This window comes from Lissotriton vulgaris, chromosome 4_1 (genome assembly GCF_964263255.1).
Source record: "Lissotriton vulgaris chromosome 4_1, aLisVul1.2, whole genome shotgun sequence".
NCBI classification, from domain to species: Eukaryota; Metazoa; Chordata; class Amphibia; order Caudata; family Salamandridae; genus Lissotriton; species Lissotriton vulgaris.
The window spans coordinates 1,217,574,571-1,217,600,277 of record NC_141691.1 but is presented as its reverse complement, the minus strand read 5'-3'; the positions used below and the strand labels follow the sequence as shown (position 1 = coordinate 1,217,600,277).

Here is a 25,707-nt window from a genome sequence, read left to right as displayed (position 1 = left end):
AAATTAAGCCGGTGAAACAACTGCCGTTTTTTTTTTTGCCCTTATCTTTACTTAGGTTTATTCTGGAAACATTCATCTTTGAGAAATATGTACGCTACACATTCACTATCTACCCAGTAGGAATTGTGGCTTTATTTGGAGTTTTGACCAGCAAAGACATCTCTCAGGGGCTAAGTACAACTGGAATACTAACAGGTAAGCTCTATTGCATAGCTTTATGCAAGTATGTTAAAGTGGTAAGAATTCACATCCAGAATATTTTTGCATTAGCTGCAATTTCTACCGCTTTACTCGTAAAATGTGTCATGCTAGAGGTGGTGTCTCTGCATTCTTTCACCTGCACCAGGTTATTTGGTGCCCCCTGTTTTATTGCTTTGTGGATGTCTGCTGAGCAACGGCGCCCCTGTTTTCTACTTTGCCTGCTCATATGCATCAAATTGCTGTGCCGGTCAGAAGCCATAGCCATTTCCCCACCAACCATTGGCAGGGATGATCTTGGAAAATAATCTGTTGTTAACATAGATCATTTGTGGGTGGAGCTGTGAGGGACACTTACAAAAGTCTGTGATTGCAGATGTATGGATTCACAAAGGAAGTCCACCCAGACTTGGTGTGAACCTGACTCCGAAATTGTGACACTAAAAGCCAATGACGGTCATCTAGGTCAAGACCAAATAATCGAGAGCTACCTTCTGGGAACATTCTTTCTGGAGCCCTGGACCTAGTGAGGCAAAAATCACTGGCAGAAATTAGCAGGAGAGCCAGAGAAGAGAATCCATGCAAGTGGTGTCCCTGGCACTGTCAGATGGCTGAGGAAGACGCACGATGGAAGCACGTTTGGGCAGATCTGGTGCCAGCTTGTAGTGTGAAGCTGGCCATTTTCCAAGTGCCAGCGGCTTGATTTGAACAGACTGGAGCTGTGTTCCGAGAAGACCCTCGGAGGGAGAAAGCTCTTTTCAGGACTGCTTTCTTATACCTGTCTTTTGTGTTATAAACAAGAGAAGAAACTTGGAGCGGCTTTTGGAAGAATTTAGGGGCATATTATCAACAACTAGTGATATTTATCGCTAAATGAGCTTAGCGATATTTTGTTTAATGCTGGGCATCACTGGATTTTATCACAGAGATAACATGCTATTAGCAACGTTTATCTCAAATGCGATAAAATATACGGCGATAGTGGCCCAATGCGTGAATATCGCTGGAAATCTAGCAATATTCAGGCATTAACGCCAATAGGGTCTTAACCTGAATATCCAACTCCCATTGGATATACAGGTTAAGAAGTGGTCTGAGCAGGCATTAGTTTTTGCCGATATTCGCGCTTTGCGCAAATTTTTTTATCGCTGTGCCTATGTTGATAATAGGTGATAGCGATGTTAGCGACTGCTTTCAGTCGCTAACAGGTTGGGTACACCCACTTTGCATGTCATTAGCGATAAGTATCGCTGACATGCAAAGCGGGCCCCAAACCGCTCGCTATCGCCTACAAACTGTCGCTAACTGCTGTTAGCGACAGCTTGCTAATAGGGCGATGAAATTATCGCCGCTATAGCGGGAAAAAGTCCCGCTAAAGCGGCGATAAGGCCCTTAATAATATGCCTCTTATGTGCTCTAGATATAGCATTTGAATTGGTGGGATTCTCATTGTGTCATAAGTTGGGTTGAAACACTCATTTTGACTCCTATCTCTTGTCATGACATTTATATTCACCTAGCTAATCTAGCTGTGATCGCCAACACGCTGTACATTGTGGATAAGAAGATATTACAAGATTGTGCGGAATGACTGTTGAGATGGAAGCATCTTTGGATGCGTTCTGCAGTTCACAGTGAATTAAAATTGCATTGACAAACTTGGGACCACCAATTTCCTGGAGCTGCGGTGGCCACTGGTGCAAAACCTCTTACTGAGCGCCCCCCCCCCCCCCTTCCTGAGTGAACCGAACCCAGGACAGCTCCAGCTTTTAGAAACTCCACTAAAGTTGGAAGGCTGCACCCTGCAACTGGCGAGCAACAGCAGCCACCTGGACTTTGCCACCCCACCGTGAGCAGTGAGATGAGCTTGAAGCCTTCCTCCATCCTCTCAGCAGAGGAAGGAAGCCGTCACATCCTGCACACTCCACTGTCCTTGAAAAACTCAGTAACTCCACCTTCCCAGAACTCAGACAATTGCTTTTTTCTCTAAAGCAGTTATTTCAAGAAGACAAAGACCTTGATGCTGTTTTTATTAACACTGAAGGATCAAGGTCAGAGCAGAAGCAGATCAGAACTATCAGAATTACATTTTGAGAGCTTTGTTTTCCTCAGTCCACTGTTAACTGCTGTTTGATTAAATCCATTGTTGAAGACTGATAAGTGATGGGATCCTTCAGTTTTTAGACAAATTGAGGACCGTACTACCCGTTCTAGACCTCCTTGCTGTATGGAGGTGGAGACGCAATTTCCTGTACCAAGTCGCTGCATTAAAATTGCTGCTGATTTCCATGGCATGGAATGCTTCATGGTATGGCCCCACTGGGGGCCCAGACTATCTGCCCCAGACCTCTTTGCTGTTTGGAAGTGGAGCAGTGCTTTAAATGGGCTGGTACTAATCGGTACGGAGTTCCGGCACTTTTTTATTTTGAGAGGGAGAGTACAGGCACTTCTCAAGAGAGATGTATTACTTTTAGTTACAGAGATTACTGGCACTTCTCAGAAACAAGCAGGTACTCTGGTACAGAGTCCCTGCACTTCTATTTTTCCATTTCAAGCAATGAAGTGGAGACATTATTTCCTGCACTGAGTGGGTGCATTAAAATCACTGAAGATTTCCACGTGCCAGAACATGCGCACGCCACCTCTCTTAGTTCTGGCATCTTTGTGATAAGCTATATACAACTGGCTTTGAAATATGAGTAAAAGGAAGAAAACCGTACACCCGAATAGTCCAAGAGGTAATTTGTCAAATTAAATTACCACTTTTCTAACAAGCTGGATGGGTGTTATACAAAGGGAGATATGTAACACAGAGTAAAGAACGGTAAATGTTCATGAAACGATTAGTGCGCGGGTCGGGGAGGCAAAGCTGGACCGGTGAGGGGCCAGCGACAAACCCCTACTGGGGGGAAGGACACTAAGTGGGCAGCCGGTAAGCCCGGGAAATCACCAGGTGCTGATTGGGCAGCGTGGTTTAAATGGCCCAATAGGCAGGGGGACCTCTGGGTGCACACAACGATTGAAGGGCGTGGGAGGCCCCATACCCATGACATGTACCCTCGCTGTGGAATCTCGCCACTGCCTCTTCCACAGAATATACCATTAAAACAGGTGGAGTCGGGAGGGGAAATCCCAAACCTGCTAAACCAAATCCATGTGTGTGCGATGATTCCTTTATAATTGGAACTTTTACTTACAGCATTTCGGGGTCTACTCCACTGCCAAAAAGAACAAGCATTTGCAATGCAATCGGTCTCGCATTTGTGAGAGTTTGAGCTATTGGCATTGTAAATGACAATGCCTTTTATTTATATGTTTTGAAAACCTGCAAGCAATCAGGTATAGAGATATACTATTGTGGGTATACAACGTTTACCACGCATTTTTTACCGCGCACTACACTTACAACGCAGGCATTACCACGCATACCATTACAACGCATTGCGCTGGGGGCGCTCTAGGATAGGGAATAAGTTTAATTTTATATCCAACACCTTCCCTAGTATCCACGGGGACTGGAGTTGGAATATAAAATTATACTTACCACTATCCAGCACCTCAAAGCGCTATGCGTTGTAACGGTATGCGTTGTAAATACCGCGTTGTAATGGTATGCGTGGTAATGGTATGCGTGGTAACGTCATACATCCACTATTGTGCACTGATTTAAGAGCTCTTAATCGCAAAGCTGTAGTAGATAGGTTTCCACTGCCCAATACAGATTAGGGGGCATATTACCAAGCAATAGCGATAATTATCGCTATTGCTTGGTTAGCGTGAAAAAGTTACCGCTGAGCTGCGGCGATTTTTACCGCAAATAAACCTTGGTATTACCAAGGTTTATCGCAAATGCGATAAAAATTGCCGCAATGCATGAATATCGCTGAAAAGTCAGCGATATTCATGCATTACCGAGCTAATGCTCTTAGCCATGTTATCCACCTCCCATTGGATAACATGGCTAAGAACTGCTCAGGGCAGGTGTTAGCTTTTGGAGATATTCGCGCTTAGCGCGAATATCTCCAAAAGTTGGTAATAGGAGATAGCGATGTTAGCAACTGTTTTCAGTCGCTAACATCTTGGCACGCCCACTTTGCATGTCATTAGTGATAAATATCACTTACATGCAAAGTGGGGCCCAAGAAGGTCGCTATCTCCTACTAGCTGTCGCTAACTGGTGTTAGCGACAGATAGGTGATAGGGAGATAATTTTATCTCTGCTTTCTTGGCTTTTAAAGCCAAAAAAGCGGAGATAAACCCCCTTGATAATATGCCCCTAGATTATTATGACACACGAGTTCTAAGTATTTCATGGCACCTGATCTAGCCTACGTATATCATCACATTGAACTAGATTGTGATTCACAGGAGCTAACGGCTTACATAACGAAGGTGAGAGCAGTTACATGTTAAAGGATGCCTTTTGGACTCATATCTGCTACCTCTGTTTTTCACAGGGTGATGCCAAAAGTGTTGCAGCGTTGCATGTTGTTCACTGCTATCAAGATGATCTCCTAATCTTTGGTGAAAGTAGGGAAGAGCATTATTTTAGGGTTTGTTCCATGCTACAGAGGCTAACTGAACACGGTCTAACTATGAGAAAAGACAAACACAAGTTTGGGGTCACTGAGATCTACTATCCTGGTCATCACATTTCTGGATCAGGAGCATCACCTAAGAAGGATCTGGTTGATGCGATCATTAATTTGAAAGAACCAACTAATAAAGAAGAGTTGCTTACTTTCTTGAGAATGGTGAAATGTATAATAATGTTATTAATGGGTATGCTGAGAGGTATGACTGATTAAGGAAACTGCTGAACAAGAAGGATGAATTTCAGTGGACTTAACAGTCTATAGAAGAGTTTGTTGCCATTAAGGATGAGCTTAAGACTGTCCCTAATTTACTAGCGTCCATTCCTGGTAATGAGATCATTGTTGTCACTGATGCCAGCTCAAAAAGTCTGGGTGCTGTTCTACTACAAAAGAGGAGAGGTGAAGAATAGTTGATTACATGTGCTTCTAATTGTCTGTAGGGTGTGGAAGTGAATTACTCAGTGATCGAGAGAGAGTTTTGGAATTTGATACAGGGGATGACTAGATCACAGACCTCTGAAAGAGGTTTTCATGAACAAAGGATTAGACGCAATGCCCTAAAAAATAAGGTGGTGGATAATCTCTTTACAGGATTTTAATTTCACAGGGGAATACTTACCTAGGACTAAAAAATAAATTAATAAGCCTGCTGATTATTTGTCCCATTTAGTTGAAACCATGGGTGAGAATGTATTATTTGGATGTGATCAAAAGGACTTGGTTGAAGAGAAACTACATGTGTGCAAAGTAACATATGACACACTAACAGTGGAAGAAATGCAGACAGAATTGTTAAAGGATAACATGTTGAGGAAGGTGGCTGATTTAGCTAGAACAAGAAATATTTACGCCCTAAATAAGTTGTGGTCTCTGGTGAAAGATTAATCTGCTGTTGATAGTGTTGAGGGGCACCAGACTCATTTCTCCAGTCCCCAAGAATAAATTGCTTTTGCTTGCTCATGAAGGTCACATGGCCATAGTAAGAACAAAAGAAAGGTTGAGATTCAAATTTTGCTGGCTCGGAACGAGCATTGAGGCAGAACATACAGTCTGTGAGTGCATAGATACTGGCAAGATTTTAATTACAAAACACACACCAATGGTGTCTAGGGAACCTCCAAGTCATCCATGGGATGAAGGTGCTACAGATATAGTTGGACCTTTGAAGATGAACATCACACACATTTTCTCATAGCTTTGCTGGATCTCTATTCCAGGAGGGTTGAAGTGACATGTGTATGTAATAATTTATCATCAAGTGTTATGAGATTTTTAAGAGAAGTTTTCAAGAGTGAGTGTTTCCCTCAGTCACTTCTGTCTGATAATGGACCTCAATTTTGCCCGAGGGAATTTGAACAGTTCATTAAAGAACGTGGTACCTTCCACAAGAAAAGCTCTATTTATCACCCACAAACTACAGAGGTTGAATACAACCTTACAAGAAAGTATACAAGTTGCTAGAACTAGCAGAATAGATTGGAGATGTGCATTACAAGAAATATTTACAGTGTATAGAATGACTCCTCACACTTCTTCTGGGAAAACACTTTCTGAACTTGCTATGGGTAGATCATGCAATACCTTACTTTGTCCAAGTTGGATGGTCTGGATAAAGGTGTGAAGTTAAATGGCCCAAATGAATGATAATAAAAGGAAATTGATCATCAAGAGAGGGGAAAGTATCATTAGACAAACACAAAAGGAGTGAAAATTATCTTGGTTCAAGTAGGTGACAGTCAAAATTAGAGCACCTGTTGGTAGCTCACAGTGGTCCAAGTTCACTAATGTACATAAAGTTATTAAGTTCTTCAGGAATACAATAGAAACAGAGGATGAAAGGGTTTGGATTTTGAATCATGTTGTAGCTGTCAAACCACAGTCACATTCACCCAAACCCCTGTTTGGGTGAACCTCCAGTCCCCAAAACCGAGATTAAGAGCCTGGGAATCTGGATAGAAAAAGACCTGTCCTTCAAGACCCAAGCCAAAAAAATCGCTGGGACTTGCTTCGAGCTCCTTAAATCTATCAGGAAAATTCTGCCCCTGCTCCCTCCTGTATCCCAGAAATTGCTCATCCAAGGCCTCATCCTCTCAAGGCTGGACTATAGCAATGCCATCTATCTGGGTGCCCCTGAAGCAACCCTCAACAAATTGCAAAGGATCCAGAACGCCGCGGCCCGGATCCTTACCAACACTCCGGCCAGATCATCGGTCAAACCAGCTCTGAAGTATCTTCACTGGCTCCCAGTGAGAGAGCGAGTCAAATTTAAGGCTCTCTGCCTGTCCCACAAAATCCTGCAGGACAAAGGCCCCCCATCCTCAAGAAATTCATCAGGCCATACAAAGCCACAAGATCCCTTCGCTCTGACCACGAACACCTTATCACTACTTTCAGAGTGAAGAGGGCACGCACTGGCGGACGGCGCTTTTATGTGAACCCAGCCCGCCTGTGGAACGCCCTCCCCCGTAATCTTAGGATGGAACCAGACTACCTCCGGTTCAGAAAACTTCTGAAAACTCACCTGTTCCCCTAATCTCCTCCCGTACGTTCATCCTCTTGACTGTCCTGATCTCAGCGCTGGGATGCTTACCGTTACTACGCGCTTTACAAAACCTTAAATAAATAAATAAATAAATAGTTGTACAACAGGTGATGATAATAATAATAAAAATGGTTCATTTACTTAATGTGCTAATGCACAAGACAATAATGTTGGTAAACGAAAGAGTCTTTGAATACGCAAGCAGCCAAGCTATCTGAATATTTTTGCCAAGAAGTGAGATGTGAAGTTTCAAATCAATCACTATTTCAATGCTATGTGTCTTTGTATATAACTAAGTAGCAGTATGCAGCCTTTGTGCTTCAATTGTTTTCTTCTAGGTTGCTTAGTGTACAGAGGGAGAGGTGTGGTGCCTCTTTTCTTATTTCATAGGTGTATTAGAGACTCTTAGTAGTTCCTGGCCATGTGCTGTAAGGAATATCTTTGTGCTCTAGAATATTATGATATGATTAACAATTCAGTTGTAGCTCTTCTTGGACCCTGCTGGGGGTGTTGTTAATAAAGCGCTTAACATTTATCCTTATAAGTTTCCAGTAGAGAGCTTCTTCATTTTAGACTGGGTCTTAAAATGTGATTTCAGCCACACAAGGTAAGAACCGATGGCTACCTCTTTCCTGAAGTGAATATGTCATTCCCTCCCACCTGCTTCAGTTGAGGTACTAACTATACTTCAGTACCAAAGATTCTTTAAATTAGACTTTGCTTTCTTTAGCATCAATACTGTTAATTGTTGTGCTTATTCCCATAGTTTTCAAATGTTGAGCTTCAATAACGGAGCTATTCCATCCTAGGGGATTAGAGAACATTATCACCCAATGTGGAAGTACTTATTTGGTGAGTTTGCAGTAGTACCTGACTCCTGCGGTTCCAAGGACCGATCCAACGCTTGCCACAAATATTGCCTAAAATCACCTTCTTTTTTCTGGAAATCCTGAAAGTCCCTATCTAAATCCCTCACAACGACACTCCTTTGAGGAGCTCGCCCAGAGACTTTCTCAGAGGCCCAGAAAGGCCACATAAGGATTAAGTTCCAGTGTCACCCACTACAGACTCCCACAGCTGACACTCCTCAACGACATACTTATAGCTCTCTTTAAATGAAGAACGCTTTGTAAATTGGATAGAATGCCCATCAAACATCTAGTAAAGACATCCTGAGGAATGATGAACAAAGGGACATATTACCAAGCAATAGCGATAATTATCGCTATTGCTTGGTTAGCGGGAAAATTATATCGCCGCACACCGACGATTTTTACCGCTGAGATACCTTGATTTTATCAAGGTTTATCTCAAAAGCGGTAAAAATCCTGCGAAATGCATGAATATCGCTGGAAAATCAGCGATATTCATGTATTATCGTGACAATGCTCTTAGCCATGTTATCCACCTACCATTGGATAACATGGCTAAGAACTGCTTTTGGCAGGCGTTAGCTCTTTGGAGATATTCGCGCTTAGCGCGAATATTTCCGAAAGTAGATAATAGGAGATAGCAATGTTAGCGACTGTTTCCAGTCGCTAACATCTTGGCACGCCCACTTTGCATGTCATTAGCGATAATTATCGCTGACATGCAAAGTGGGCACCAAGATGATCGCTATCTCCTTAGAGCTGTCGCTAACTGGTGTTAGCGACAGGCAGGTAATAGGGCGATAAAATTATCGCCGCTTTAGCGGGAAAAATTCCCGCTAAACCGGCGATAAGGCCCTTGGTAATATGCCCCAAAGTTCCCCCAATGGACTACCAATTCAAATTTCACTTGTTGTATGTTAATGTATAGAACGTTTTTCTGACTATTAATAACAGTACAGCATGACCTGTAGAAGGAATAGTTTTGCGCCTGGAAGAGAGATCAACAGAGAATTCAAGGGCTTGCCCTCTATATTCAGAAGAGATGCATAACCCTGCCTCTTGATCTTCCTTCCAAATTCATTCTTCCTTGCCTCCGTATTTGGATACAACCCAGAACTATTATCCTTCTACAAATATAAGCATAGTTGAGAGCTGTTGACAGCACAGACCAGCACATAGAGGGCTAGCTTTGTGGGAGGGGGGGGGCTGGGTGTTACACCCTCCCAATAAATGTATTATTTATTAGGTAGCTGGGATAAAGTAGCTTTCAGACGGGAACAATAAGGTGTCTGTTGGATTTAACCTGTGATTTTTAAATATCACTCAGTCAAAAACACACCCACACACACAATACACCCTTGTCTCTGTTTGGAAGGTCTTAAAACATGCCTATTTAGTGTGTTTTAAGTACCCCTCAAAGTCTTCACTCCTTTTCCCTGCTCCTTAAAATATGCGTATGCGTTACTTCTCATATAAGGATTGATATGATGTGGCAGCTTGATTGTCAGAAAATATGAAGCCAACACTGCCCTAATCTGCCTAACCAAGCTACGCCCCTGCCAGCACTCCATATCAAGAGAACAGACACTCAACCCAAACTGGGAAGCCCACCCAACAACCTCAAAATATGGATGCTATATAGTAACTATGCCTCTCAAATCAACACCAGAAGTACCCACTGCCATCCTGCCCATGAAGACCTGCAACCTGCCTAATACCATATGGGACTCTAACTATATCTCACACCCCCTCAAGACTTCCCAGGCATAGTAAACTATGTCTATCCTACCTTCTACCTCTAACCATAAGATGAAGAAGGCTTCTTCTAGACTTTGACAGTCCTCACAGTGTCAATTTGATCAAATCCATGTCACCATATGATATGCACATTTGGTACCTGATCCATCATCATCACTGGAACAGGTGTATAATGTATGACAGATCCTGGTGAATCTTGGAGGCAAATGAACGGCACAGACACGGGTTATTTCAGAACACTCAAATAAATGCTCAATACAAACTAGGTTTCCAAAAAACTCCGCCCATGCTCCCCAATGACAAGTTGGAGAGCGAGGAAAATCTTACTCCAGACCATCTATCAGCGATATTTCTCAACGCGGGCGGTCGCGGATTGTTGATACCTCCCACATTGAGAAACCTTCCGTTCGCGTTAAGGAAGCTCCCCTCGTGTAGAAAATCTAATTTGAGCGGCAGAGTGAAGCAGCGCCCTCTTGTGCTGTGCATGGTGCTGTACATACTGATTTTATGGTTCGGTACAAACACCCGGGCAAACAAATCAGCACGCACGTCGCGACGTAAGACACTATGCCACTTGCGGAACCCCACGAACGTTTTTTGGTCACTTTGTGGAGTTCAACTCAGCCCAGGCCTAATAAAAACCAGACAGGCCTGCCTGGATCAAAGAGATCTGTAATAAACTGCTGGTCACCATGCAGATCCCAACTAGCCACATACTCACTGACAACCTACAATACCAACAAGCATTGGAAATGCAATAGGTCTCACATTTGTAAGAGTTGGAGCTATTAGCATTGGAAATGGCAATGTTTTTTACTTATGTGTATGTATGTGGTGCGTTGTGGAAGTATGTAGGTTGGATTGGATTAGTTAGTTGTCTAATTGTGTGGCATGGAGTTTTGTGGTGTGGATTTGTGAATTGGCATTATGTTGCATGATATGCTGTGGAAATATGTGGATAGTAATTATGTGGTATTGAGTAAACTGGAATTATGTGGAGTTGGATTGTATTTTGGAGTGGTATGTAGTGGAGTTTAATGATGTTGTTTGCTGTTGAGTACTGCCTTTCATAGCACACAAACGCAGACACTTCTTAGATGGTTGGAGTGAAGGGTGGGACTGCAATCTTTATTCACAAGAGTGAGAAGGGTCTTTTAGGTGAGGGCAACCTTTTGTTTCTTTTCCTGATCACTATCTGTGTCACTGTTTGCACCCAAGTGTGGACAGTTGACACCTCTTTGGGTCTCTGTTATGGGAAATCCAGGCTGGAGACTACCCTGCTGAGAGGACTGTCACTCTGCAAAGAGATACAAAAGGGGATGATGGATGGAGCGTTTGAGCAAATCAAACACTCACCCCCAGTCAACTGATCTGGGTTTAATCCATCACCATTCTTTAGCTCAATCCGCCACCCCAGTTCACACATGGCCATATGCAAATCAGTCTGACCCTGTGCCTCATGGGAACAGTCCAGCCCGAACTGCCAAGCCATGTCTTCCCTGGACCGGAAACAAGCATCCTGGGACCGGTTTCGGATTCATAATCCTCATCAGCCAGGCTATCTTGAATCCAGTGGCAGAGTGAGCAAGGGACTCACGTCTGAGCATACCCTGCCAACTTAGGGCGAACAAAGCGATACAAAAGGGGACGATGGACGGAGCGTTTGAGCAAATAAAACACTCACCCCCAGTCAACTGATCTGGGTTTAATCCATCACCATTCTTTAGCTCACTCCGCCACCCCAGTTCAGACATGGCCATATGCAAATCAGTCTGACCCTGCGCCTCATTGGAACAGTCCAGCCCGAACTGCCAAGCCATGTCTTCCCTGGACCGGAAACAAGCATCCTGGGACCGGTTTCTGATTCATAATCCTCATCAGCCAGGCTATCTTGAATCCAGTGGCAGAGTGAGCAAGGGACTCACGTCTGAGCATACCCTGCCAACTTAGGGCGAACAAAGCGATACAAGAGGGGATGATGGACGGAGCGTTTGAGCAAATCAAACACTCACCCCTAGTCAACTGATCTGGGTTTAATCCATCACCATTCTTTAGCTCACTCCGCCACCCCAGTTCAGACATGGCGATATGCAAATCAGTCTGACCCTGTGCCTCATGGGAACAGTCCAGCCTGAACTGTCAAGCCATGTCTTCCTTGGACCGGAAACAAGCATCCTGGGACTGGTTTCGGATTCATAATCCTCATCAGCCAGGCTATCTTGAATCCAATGGCAGAGTGAGCAAGTGACTCACGTCTGAGCATACCCTGCAAACTTAGGGCGAAGAAAGCGATACAAAAGGGGATGATGGACGGAGCGTTTGAGCAAATCAAACACTCACCCCCAGTCAACTGATCTGAGGCACAGGGTCAGACTCATTTGCATATGGCCTTGTCTGAACTGGGGTGGTGTGGAGTGCAAAAAAACTATGAATTTGGGCCCAGATCTCTGTACAGGGGTGAATGTATGACATTGTTCTGCATTCTGTCCATCAACTGTGTTTTTTGCATTTGTCACCCCGAGTGGGATGGGTATGCTCAGACGTGAGTCCCATGCTCTCCACACCACTGGATTCAAGCAAGCCGGGCTGAAGACGGCTGGAATGCCAGAAACTGGTCCTCGGAATTTTGTTTCCGGTCCAGGGAAGGCATGGCTTGGCAGTTCGGGCTGGACTGTTCCCATGAGGCACAGGGTCAGACTGATTTGCATATGGCCATGTCTGAACTGGGGTGGTGTGGAGTGCAAAAAAACGATGGATTTGGGCCCAGATCTCTGTACTGGGGTGAATGTATGACATTGTTCTGCATTCTGTCCATCAACTGTGGTTTTTGCATTTGTCACCCCGAGTGGGATGGGTATGCTCAGACGTGAGTCCCATGCTCTCCACACCAATGGATTCAAGCAAGCCGGGCTGAAGACGGCTGGAATGCCAGAAACCGGTCCTCGGAAGTTTGTTTCCGGTCCAGGGAAGGTATGGCTTGGCAGTTCGGGCTGGACTGTTCCCATGAGGCACAGGGTCAGACTGATTTGCATATGGCCATGTCTGAACTGGGGTGGTGTGGAGTGCAAAAAAACGATGGATTTGGGCCCAGATCTCTGTACTGGGGTGAATGTATGACATTGTACTGCATTCTGTCCATCAACTGTGTTTTTTGCATTTGTCACCCCGAGTGGGATGGGTATGCTCAGACGTGAGTCCCATGCTCTCCACACCACTGGATTCAAGCAAGCCGGGCTGAAGACGGCTGGAATGCCAGAAACCGGTCCTCGGAAGCTTGTTTCCGTTCCAGGGAAGGCATGGCTTGGCAGTTCGGGCTGGACTGTTCCCATAAGGCACAGGGTCAGACTGATTTGCATATGGCCATGTCTGAACTGGGGTGGTGTGGAGTGCAAAAAAACGATGAATTTGGGCCCAGATCTCTGTACTGGGGTGAATGTATGACATTGTTCTGCATTCTGTCCATAACCTGTGGTTTTTGCACTATGCAAAGAGGCCAAGTCTTCAGAACAATCTGGGGAGGCAACTGAAAAAGAAAATAGAAAAAGTGGCACTAAAGACTACATTGCTGGTAAAGTTCCTTCCTTTTCTCTGGAAATAATTTTTTGTTTTATAAACATGAGGCCTTCTAAAGCTTCTGTAGGGCCTCGCTATTGCCGGAAAGCAAGAATTTTTTTGCAACCCAACCTTGCCTATTTGCTGGTTACATATGCCTCAACACTGAGACGCGGGCACCTGCTGCTGTGCGGTTTGACTTCCAAAAACGAGAGGCAGAAAGGAACACCCAACACTTTCTCAACAAATTGATGTCACTTAAAAGTCCATGTTTAATTGAAGACAGCGAGGATCAGCACTTGGATCGGAGGGTGGGGGGCTGCAGTGATACTAGACTTTTTTTGGGAAGGTTAAGAAATGCACGATAATTATGACTTGCACGCAGTCACGTATACTCATATGTATTTTAAAACCCGTAGTTAAAACTATTTGTAAAATATATGGATTGTTAGAAAGGCTCCGAAGGGTTTATGAATAGACACTGAATTCTACTAAAATGTTCAAAATATGTACACCCACAACACTCCCATTGGCAGGTACCACGCTTTTTTCTGGTTGGATGGCTGGGTGGGTTCATGTGCATGCTGTAGTAATCTTCATGCAGCCTGGTGGCACTAACTACAAATCCCCTCATCCACCCATGCAGGACAGGGATTACCAACCATGATAACATCAGCTGCTGGGGGTGGTAAATGCAATGAAAAAACATCACTTTTGTAGTGCACTAGAACACGCTTAAAGCTTGTAAGCGAAACAGCACTTGGTTGTTTGTTATCTTATTGAAGTTAAGGTTTCCTTTGAAAATTCGACTTTTTGTTACACGTAGGTCCGCAGTTATCTACAGTGGCAATAGGCATTTTACAAAGCACCTGACTCGATAAAGCAATGTGTGTGCCTCACGTGGTCGTGAACGTGTCTTTGGGATTGAACATGTTTTTGTGGTTTAGAACATACGTGCTTGATAAAACACTTCCCATGGGCAAGGGGGGCTTGCAGCTGGGATACTCTTCATGAGGCATAGCTTTATGTGTGCCACCAACCTGTGTGTCCTCTGGTTCAGAGGAGCATCATTCCTGGCAGATACTCAACATGTTTTTGGTTCCACGACCTGGACACTTAAATCTTATTCTGCTGTTCAGAAAGCACACCACCCGCACACTGCTGCCCACTAAATCTGAGTCCTGCCAGATATCAGGAACTGTCCCTTTGGATGTCTCCCAGGCCTGGCTGTGGATGTCTCCAGTTTACAGATGTGCTGAAGAGACCTACAGCTCAGAAGACCATATGAACCATTCATACTTCAGAGCTCGATAAAATCAATGCAGTTAAATTAGGTAATATTGCCAGTGTTTTCGGGTGCTAAGAAAGGTCAAACTGTGATAGCTAGCGCTGTTTGTATTATAGGGTGTGCATTTTGACAGAGGTTTTGAAATCAGTGTATGAGACATCTTGTATCCAAATTCATATCCTACTTACTGTTGTAAAAAAACGTGGTTTCTACTAGTTGCGCAGTTTCAACGCGCTGTGAGTGCTTGCTTCTAAGTATTATTTATAGCCATGTTTATGCAGGGAATCCTGGCTCCGCCGCTTGGGCATGTTCTGTGATTCCATAAGTCACTTCCCTTATCTGCCTGGAATGGGAGCGCATGAAGTTTCCAGACTTCTGGTAGATAGGAGGAGGAATGCTGCCCTGATGTCAGCCGAGAATGTTTTGCATTCCTCTTTTAAGGCGTGCCGATTTGGGGGCTCCCGAAGCGACCGCTTAATGACACAAGTAACATGGTGGGAGGGGTGAGGGACGGGAGCACCAGGCAGACGGAGGAGTGGGATGGGTTGCAATGTCTCAGGCTATGTACTGCGCTGGACTCTGGAGCGGAATTAATCCGGACACATAATTTTTGGCAGATTTGGTGTTTTGCTCCAAACTGAGTGTGTGTCACCACTGCTCACACAAAACAAGGCTGGTAAAGTGACTGAGGCTAGGTATTATGTCCTTGGGGGCGGGGCCCATCGGCACAGAAAGCAGAGCCGAGCACAGCAATCGGACTGAGGGAGGAATACCAAACAACGAAAAACGAAAGAGTTACAAGACAAACACTTAATACCACTAGCAGCATGTTTACAGTAGTTCGGCTGTGCTGCATAGGCGTTACCAAACAAATAAAGGAGGAACTAAAAACCACATTAGCCTGTGAAGAGGAAGAGATTGAAGCAGACAAGCACACAAACCAATAAAAAGCCACTAGGTGGAGTAGGTGGAGTTTCACCACATGTACTAATTACTTGATGTCTGGAAGAGACAGCGCATGCATCCGCTGCCTGGCCGAGACCTAAAAAGTAAAACAGTGACCAAAATCACAGATAAAGCTCCAAAGGTAATAAGAGACGGGGGCCTTATTGTCTGACAAGAACATGGCAAATTGTGCAGTCAGAAGGGATCCTATTTCAGCTATAAATTGGCCCGATCCAGGTACAGGAGGTAGATCAACAGACAATTTAAAGGGACTAGAGCCATTACTTAAAAATGTACTAGATCCTATGGTAATCAGACTACAGCCAGTCAAAAGTATTGCGACCAACTACCTTGAATGAAAGAAGGATGTAAAAAAATCAGCTTGCCGTTGGGCGGAAGAGGCTTATATTTCAAAAGACAAGTATTTATCAAGAAACTTATTGTTAACATCTATGGACATCCTTTAGGATGTGAGGAGAAATTCTCTCACAGTTGGTGGTCCTAATACAGAACTCAATAGGCATAGTGGAGTAAGAAGAATCACTACTTATAAGTGTAATCTCTCTATTGTTCCACTCTAGGATAAGCAGCAACCCACAAGCCCTACAGGTCCTCAGCACAATTTGGAACACCATCTGCAGGCCACATCTAATGTATTTGTATTAAAGCATGTTCCCCCTTATTAGCAGGGCAGACAGAGACATGGGAGACTGTTAACACCAAATCCGTTCATTGGATAGGGCAAAAAACAGGGCTAACCAGGTAGAACAAGTTGGGTGGGCAAGAGTCTCAAGGATGATCCTGGAGATTGTATTGTTATACATTTTAGGACACTTAAATTGGTAAGAACAATTCTGAATTGCACGAATGTTGTTAGTCCTTTGGCCTCCACGATTTCAGTTTGGCAACTGGGCTATTTCTTTAAGCCTGAAGGATGTAAAGGATCAGTCCAGTTGGTTTTTGAGGGAAAGTGGAAAAGGTTGATTCATGAGTATAACATTCCTACCATGAATTGTTTCGCCCCACTGCAAACAATTGATGAGAATGATTGACAGGTGGCTTAGGATATTGATGGCAGACCAATAGTTTCATTGTCTATGGGGTAATGTTTTGGGTAATTTGGATCTTTCCAATATTAATTAATTCACTGCTTTAACAGGTCATTCATCAATGAATGAATGAGGGAAAGGTATTACACGGCTGGTCTGTCAATTTAAGGCCTTCCAATTTTAGCAATCAGGAGATGGTAATTGGACATATTTATAAGTATAAACACAAATTCAATTTTCTGAGTAAATTATATAAAATCCAAAGCATAAGTCAATGCAGTATTTTTTTTCCAAGTCTTTGTCCTTGATCTTTATTCTGTAACTTGTATCTTGGGAAGACTTTTTTTGATCTCAAAACACACTTCAGTTCTTCAATGATACAACCAACAGCCACAGTCCTTGCCAACACGTGTTTCGTCTAATCATATTTTTACAATACTTTTCCTGCTGTTACGAGTGAAAAACGGTTTTAACATCATTCCACAAATAATTTATTGCTGAATACTATGTATCACCTCTCTACATGTTGCTTGTTTTCGACAGAGACCTCAACAAACTAGAACTGCTATAAGAACATCACACCAACTCTATTTTTCATACAAACAGTAAAAGGAAACACCATGACTGCTCAGCTATTCATGTGGAGCCCAAGGTCACAGGTCTGATTCTTAACAAGGCCAGCGCAGCCTTTCATCCTTTAGAGGCTGATGAAGTAAATACACATGAGTCTTGTAGAAATAGCCTGGGCTGTATATGTATGTAGCAAATGAGGGGCAGGTGTGCACTGGGATGGTGAGGTAATTGTGGCCTCCTCACCTCGAGAACTAAACCACTTTACAATAAGTTACAGTTTCGTCTGAAAAATATGAACATCTTTACCTCCATGAGGACATAAGACAGCTTATCTGATAATCTACCTGCTGCAAAGATGCATGTATAACCAGCATTCATATTGTAGGGTCAGCTCCAGGTAGGCACCCCCTACCCCTATTCACATGTTCTGCCGCACCTCATGCTTCGATGCAGGTATCCATTCACTGCACTATGATGGGAATGTAAGTGCTCTGCCGCTCTTGTGTGCATTAAATCAAGCACTATAGAAATTCTACAGTACAGGTTGACTCGGGCTGTCATGGTCGAAACAGGGAGTACACACATCACTGCTGGGTGACCACAAGTGGCATGTACAGTAGTACCCACTCAGGAAGCACTGCTCTGAAATGGCCCTCGGAAAAGATATAGGGCTTAAAGCCGCATTGCAACATTCAAAATGTTATTAATGTAATTGAATCCTCTGTGAAATTACTCGCAACGTATCATGTGACGATGACAAGGCGCTATATAGGAAGATAAGATGTCTCAAACACACGTTCTGGTTTGGAGAGTTCATTTGTATCCTCTCCACAGAGAAGAGAACAGCCCTCGACCCCCACCCCACTAACCCCCACAAGATGTATGTGCTCAATGGGGGTTCAACAGCCTACCAATGAATGGCTGCTGCATCCCAGCGAGCCCAGCCACTCATTAAAGGCCACAAGGCTTTTTCATGCAAACCAGTAGGCCTTGGCCACAAAACAGAAAGCTATCATTTTAGGGTCTGTTTTTAGGATGCTGGCGTCATCCCAACCCCGCATTCTCTCTGAAGCTCTTTAAAAAAAAAAGGCACAGAACAGGGTCTAGGCTCCTCCACAGTAAGGCTAAGCCTATTTAAATCACAAAAACAAAACAACTGCCAGTACTGGAAGTACTTTTTCCTTTATTTTTCGAAGATCAGCTATGAATAAAGCATAGCAGTCTATGCTTTATTCATAGCTGATCTTTGAAAAATAAAGGAAAAATTACTTCCAGTACTGGCAGTTGTTTTGTTTTTGTGATTAAAAAAAAAAGGCGGCATGTGGCGCAGAAGTAGCCCAGGAATGTGTGAATGGAGAAAGGTAGAGTACAATCCTGAAGTGAAGGTTCTTCTGCGAGGACTCCAGAAGAAGGAGCGATTAAACAATGGGGATGGAGAGCACTGGATTGAAAGCTAGAGAGAGGCCTCGTAGGAAGGAATGGGCTCTGTAGCGAACAGATGCTTGCTTAAAGCGCATTCTATCTTTATGAATTTAAAAGGCATAGCAGGAAGGTCAGGTGAAGCTTACAGTGACTCGCCATGTGCCAACACTGCAATATCCATTCTGGATATTAACGTGAAAGGTGAATGACACCCTAGTGCATTCTGGGATTAGTAGTCCTTGATTACAACATTATTGTGATCGGACTCCATTAACTGATGAAACTGATTATGACAAAAAGCCCATAACTTTCTGAATTAGTAGGCTATGTTTAAGCATCCTGAAAATGTACCAGCTATGTGAGTCATAAATACAAAAGAGATAGAAATCCCGTACTCCCAAACAAACAGCCCGCACACTCTGATAGTAAAGAGATAGTGCAAACCGAATCTCTGTGGGCCAGAAGCAAGATTTATGGCAGAGGAGCCGCTTGGAGCTGTAAACAAGGAGGAAACGGCACAACTTGACTTCTCTGCTCCACTTCCTACTTAAGGGGCATAGATTACATGCAGCTGTTTCAGAGTGGTCCGTTTTATCAAGCATAACATTTAAAACATTTGTAGTCGGAGGAGCGGGACCTGCAAGTGCGGTTTACAGTGAAGCACCAAAACCCTTCTCTTTGTAACCCAGCGGCAAGTGGGATCGAGCCGAGGTGCAGAGCACCCCTGTTACAGCAGCTCTGATCAAAGCACAACCGCTCTTGAGGAAATTAAAGAGGGCAGAGTTAAAGGTGAAGCGGAGCACAGGATTATTAAAGGGGTAGTCTTTGCATGAACAGTGTCAGGGTCCTGCTGGGGCGGGATTTTATTTCTAGAGTTGGTTTACTATTCTCCAGAATCCCGGACACAGGTCGACTAGACCTTTTTACCTGTCATAGAGCCAATTGGGAAATCTATTTGAACAATGGTTAATCAATTTCAATCAATCCCCCTGAATCCTGAAAGAACCACTGACTAGGAACTTAGGGGCATATTATCAAGGGGGTTTATCTCCGCTTTTTTGGCTTTAAAAGCCAAGAAAGCGGAGATAAAATTATCTCCCTATTACCAAGCTGTCGCTAACACCAGTTAGTGACAGCTAAAAGGAGATAGCGACCATCTTGGGCTCCGCTTTGCATGTCAGTGATATTTATCACTAATGACATGCAAAGTGGGCGTGCCAAGATGTTAGAGACTGGAAACAGTCCCTAACATCGCTATCTCCTATTACCAACTTTTGGAGATATTTGCGCTAGCAAGGTTTATCTGCGATAAAAATCGCCGATGTGCGGCGATAATTTTTGTCTCTAAACAAGTTAGAGACAAAAATTATCGCTAGTTGTTGGTAATATGCCCCTATGTTCAAAGATTTATTATAAAGCCAAAAACAACTGAATGTATAAACATCTCAGCAAAAGGTTCAAAAGATAAACAGGAACTAATACAAACATAATTCTACGGAAGAATCTCAGACGACTCAGAAATAATACCAAGATCAATTCAAGAATCATCAGGTTAACAAGAATTGCAATAACCTGAGTTTTAGTAAGCATTTATAAAAGGAATAAAATTCAGGTTAGTCTGTCCCTACACTATTCTTGGTGACATCTCTACTCAACAATGTCCCATTCAGAAAAAGGTGTCAGCAGTGGTGACTCTTAAAGAGTTCACTCACTTTCCTCCAAGCTCAATCTTCAGGCTACTCAGTCATAGCTAAACTCTCTGCCTGACCAACCTCTCTCTCTGACTCCTCGGCCCATCTGCTCTACCTCCGCCCTCCGGGTGCTGTCCCTAATACAAAACCCCACAATGCGCTCAACACGCCTTCAGGTACGCCCCTCGAGAAGGTGTTGGTTTCCAGGGGCCCGATTCACAGAATGAACTTAAGACTCAATCCTAAACTTACTACTATTTTGGTATTCACAGAATGCACTTACTACTTTTGGCATTCACAGAATGCACTTACTACTTTTGGTATTCACAGAATGAACTTACTACTTTTGGTATTCACAGAAGTTAGGATTTTGTCTTAAGTCTGTCTTAAGTCTGTCTTAAGTTTGTCTTAAGTCTGTCTTAAGTCTGTCTTAAGACAAAATCGTAACTTCTGTGAATACCAAAAGTAGTAAGTTCATTCTGTGAATGCCAAAAGTAGTAAGTGCATTCTGTGGATGCCAAAAGTAGTAAGTGCATTCTGTGAATACCAAAATAGTAGTAAATTTAGGATTGAGTCTTAAGTTCATTCTGTGAATCGGGCCCCAGAATTTTCCACCATGGCACCTCTCCATCCTTGTCCGTTAAAACGTCCTTGGATCCCAGGCTCTTCTTCGCTTCACGTTGCTTTCTTGAATTCCTCAGTTACTCCTCCACGTCTGAGCCTAGGATCCTGACTCTCATACACAATGGGCCCTTCTACTACCTTATCTACTTGGTTCTGCACCTGCAAAGGAATGCATGTGAATCGGCTCACAAATTCTGAATGTTGCAAATGACTTTAGCTGAGGCAGCTTTCTCCAAAAACATTTCTACAATTTTAATGCTGAAAGGAATTTCAAATCAGGCCTAAACAATTTCCATGAAATGGGCCTCTGCATGTTTATGTGCACCAACAGGCTAACATAAGCAATACATTTACGTTCCTTAACACCAATCTTTAATGCAAAATACAATTCTCTACCTAAGCCATTCAATCACATTTATCGTTACAACTGTGAGTTTAATAAGCAAGGCTAAAGGCAAAATGGTAAATTATTAAACACACTCTTATTAGTGAAATTCTCCACAGCAAACGGCATCTCTATGTTAAAACAGCATTATTGATTTTTAAAGCACATTACATTAGCCCTTAGTGTAATTCTAATACCACCTACATTAGTTCTCAACCCTACATTATATTTGAACACAGTTAGTAAGTCCTCTACATATGTGGGTGCTGACTACTTGTGAACATGATGCACCCCTACAATTTTTAACTCGTTTTTGCACTCTCTCAGTTCCCCCCTTTGATGACCTGTGTCATCACCATCACCACACCATCCCTAAAGGTAAGAACCGAGTTATACAGAGCCTGTCGCCACTTTCCCTCGCTTGAACATCTCCATCGCTCTCAAGCTCTGATATTGACTGTCCTGCAGTCTCTCCATTCTTTGCTCTTGCGCTCTCATCGATCTCTTCAACCTAGTTGATCTATACCACTTGCACACTCTTACCAAACCCCACAACCCGATCACACATGCCACAACTATGATGAGGGGTTTCAGTACAAATCCAAGGAAACTCTTTCCCAGGTTTGCAAACCAGTTTCCAACTTTTCCAAATCCTTTGCTAACCTTCTCCCACACATTCTCTTGCGTCAAATCCTCAATTTCATAATGAATGGCAGTAATGTTACTTATATATTTCTCCAGATCCTTAGAATGGTCTGGAATATATGTGCAACATTCCTGGACCTTCAAAAGTTTACAGACTCCTCCCTCTTTTGCCAGGACATCTAAGGCAAGACAGTTTGTAAAACCATCGTCCTTATCGACAACATCTCACCCTCAACCAGCACTAATGACTTAGCTGTATACATTGACAGTTCATCCACCACAGTTGCCAACCTCCGTAGCTTCACGTCATTCAGAATCACTCCCAACATGGGTATCGCTGCTCCAAACACATCTCCAATTATCGCACCAGCACTTTCTCCTCGCTTTACTCTCGTCTGGTGTCCTCCCTCCAAGAGAGCAAAATCCTCAGTATGGTATATCTTGGGAAAAATAATCGCTAGATAACAAGTCCCATACCATTTCTCTGGCAATCGCACATACGCATTCTTTCCGCAGGCAAAATACACAGTAGGAATCACCTGCACCACGCTCTGCAAGAAATCCTTTGTGTAATACTCCAATGTGAAAGTGTGCTCACATGTAGTATGACCCACATACACATTCTCATAATACGTCTGTGGTCTGTGAAGGCACAACTTCCCTTTCTGTACCGCATCTAGAGCTATCGGACCATAACTCCCTTTTATCTTCTGCAACTTCTCCTCATCCGTCCAATCGACTTTACCTTGTCCTGAATCTCGCAACTGCTTTTGCTTCGTGTATCCATCCTCTACTTGTTCTATGAACCTTTTCTCTGTCTCTGATAGCAAACATGTCAAATTGTGTTGGTGAGCATATGTGGTGTCTAACTCTTGTGTTGGAATGAAAAAATATCCAAGTCTGTCCTCTGACTTATAATAATCAAACTTATTCAGGTGCTTATAAGCAGGGACTTCTGGAAGCACAGCGTCATAATTCGAAAAAGAAATACTCAAAATGATTTCGCCCATAAAATATGCTAAGCAGCAAACTACATGAAATTCCATATGTTAATGGAAGGTGATGGTATTTAATACCCTCTTCTACTGAAGCCGGCAACTGCATACACACATAACAGTCTTTCGCATCCATCGCATCAATGTACTCATACAACAATTTTGCATACGCATTCTGCTTATAATTGCCTTTAGACAGATCTACATGTAACCTACGGCTCTCTTCTAATAGCAAAGCTTTCTCAGCTCCTACGTTAACCTCTTTCTTGCTAGGAGTGGTAGGTGTCGGTGTTCCCTACTCCTCCACTGCCTGCTCGTGTGGCACTAAATATGAAACTATAACTACTAAGAAAATAAAAAGTATCACTCCTCCTACAAGTGTGCCTACAATGCACTTTGCTCTACGAGTTGTATTTCCAGCCTCCATGGTCTCAGAACAGTGTAGTTCGTCCTCAGCAACAACACAAAGTCTCTTTCTTGGCTTTTGAAAGTTCTCGAACCACACCTGGAAGCAGAAATCCACTTGTAGTCTTTATTTTATTATTATTATTTTTTTTATTTTTTTGTTATTTACATCAACATCAGACAACCCTGACCCTTCTCCGTCCTCTGTGGAAAGTCCCTAAATTTCTTCTTCTTCCACTCGGCTCTAGGTTAGTTCAACAGCTATTTACAAAAGTCTTTAATAATCGATGATCACACTTGCTCCAACTGCACTTAGCACGTATTCCAAAAGTTCCATGCGAAGCACAATCGATTTGTGAGTTGGTATCTCTGGGCCAAATGTAGGAAAAATCAGTCTATTCAGGATTAAATCACGTATCTTGCTTAGATAAGGTGGATTAGGAACGGTGAGTGTTAGTATTCCTTCGATCTCAAGTCCTGGTACCAGCAACACCACATCCAACTTAACATTTGGGTTCGTACTAGTCACTGTCACAGCCCTCGCCCTCCCTGATATCAGTACACCGGGCATCTGCCACTGGGTAGGTCCACTCAGGAGTGGCGTATCTTCGACAAGGTGCTCTCACCCTCCTTGATCTTCTTGGGCCTCCTTGCTCTATTTCCTGTTTACCTTCCTCTTGGTCAGAATCTTCAGAAACAGGGGCAAGATCTCTTTCGGAAGCCAGTCTTAGGTTCAACCACTTCCGCCTCTCAGGCCAACGTGTCTCTGCGCTTTTCACTCTTCTGCTTCTCGTTCGCACACCCTGCTCATCACTACTTTCAGTTTGCTCTGTGTTCGAATCACCTTCCCAGCAACTTCCCCATTCAGTGGTAGACTCAGAGTCGCTGTCGTCGTGATTTCCTTAAGCTCGATCGGATGAGCTACCAGCTTCTTCAGACACCCTCACAGCTTGACTTGTCCCCTCTAGTGGATCTTCCTCCACAGCTGGATTTTCATCTAAGAGAGGAACTGTTTCTTCCATAGGTGCTGGAACTCGTCGGGTGTGAGAAGCATGGATCCAGTTCGGCAATCCTCCACACTTCACAGCAGTGTTCGTCACCAGGATAACCTGAAACGGACCTCGCCAGCGCACATCCAGGCAGCTTTTCCTCACGTGCTTCCGCACCAGGACCCAGTCACCTGGACACAGGTCGTGCCAAAGGTCTCTAGAAGCCGGGATTTCAGCAGTCTGCACCTGAAGAGACACAGAATGGATGACATCAGAAAGTCCCTTGCAGTAGTCAAGAATCAAATCATCTGTGATATTCAGCAAGGCTGTTGAAGGAACAGAGGGTAGCCTCATAGCCCTCCCCATCAATATCTCGTGAGGTGAGAGACCTGTTCTCCTGTCTGGTGTACTGCGCATACTCAGTAGCACCAACGGCAAAGCATTTGGCCATTTCAGGGACGTAGATGAGCACACTTTCGCCATTCGGGCCATGAGTGTTCCATTTACTTGCTCCACTATGCCAGAAGCCTCTGGTCGATAGCTACAATGCAGTCTCTGGTCAATGTTCAGTGCAGAGCAGAGCATTTTCAAGATCTCACTATTAAAATGCATCCCTCTGTCTGATTCCAAAGAGGTCAGAACCCCGAAATGTGGCACTAGCTCCCTCAACAATAACTTTGCTACTGTGAGCGTATCGCACCTACGTGTTGGGTATGCCTCAACCCACCTGGAAAACACACACGCGATCACCAAGACATACCTGAGGCGATTACACCTCAGCATCTCAATGAAGTCCAGTTGCATCCTATTAAAGGGTCCGCCGGACCTCCCAATATGACTCAGGGTGACTGGTGTTCTTTTCCCAACATTCAATTGTGGACATGTAACACACCTCTGACATACCGCTTCCGTAGCCGTTCTAAATTTTGGGTTATACCACGTTTGTCTGAATACTCGCATCATCGCATCCCTTCCCATATGTGCAGGACCATGTATCTGTTGTGCCATCGGACTCACCAGCTCATTCGGCAACACAGCTCTCCCATCAGCCGAAACCGACAAATCCAACTCTCCTTTGACACAACCAGCTGTCTCCCACACCTTTTTCTCATAGTCCGACGCCTGCTCTTGCATGCACCTCATCTCATCCCAAGTATCGGCCACCTTCCAGTATCATGT

The 25,707-nt window shown here is 43.8% G+C and overlaps 1 protein-coding gene across 1 annotated transcript in view; it reads left to right on the top strand.

Annotated features, from left to right (window-relative positions):
* Nucleotides 1-25,707, top strand: part of LOC147723071 (uncharacterized) — a 170,525-nt gene that overhangs the window by 130,375 nt on the left and 14,443 nt on the right. Inside the window, exon 6 of the mRNA XM_086965432.1 lies at nucleotides 56-195. Within this exon, the coding sequence (XP_086821558.1) occupies nucleotides 56-195 (140 nt within the window). The remainder of the gene's footprint in view (nucleotides 1-55; nucleotides 196-25,707) is intronic.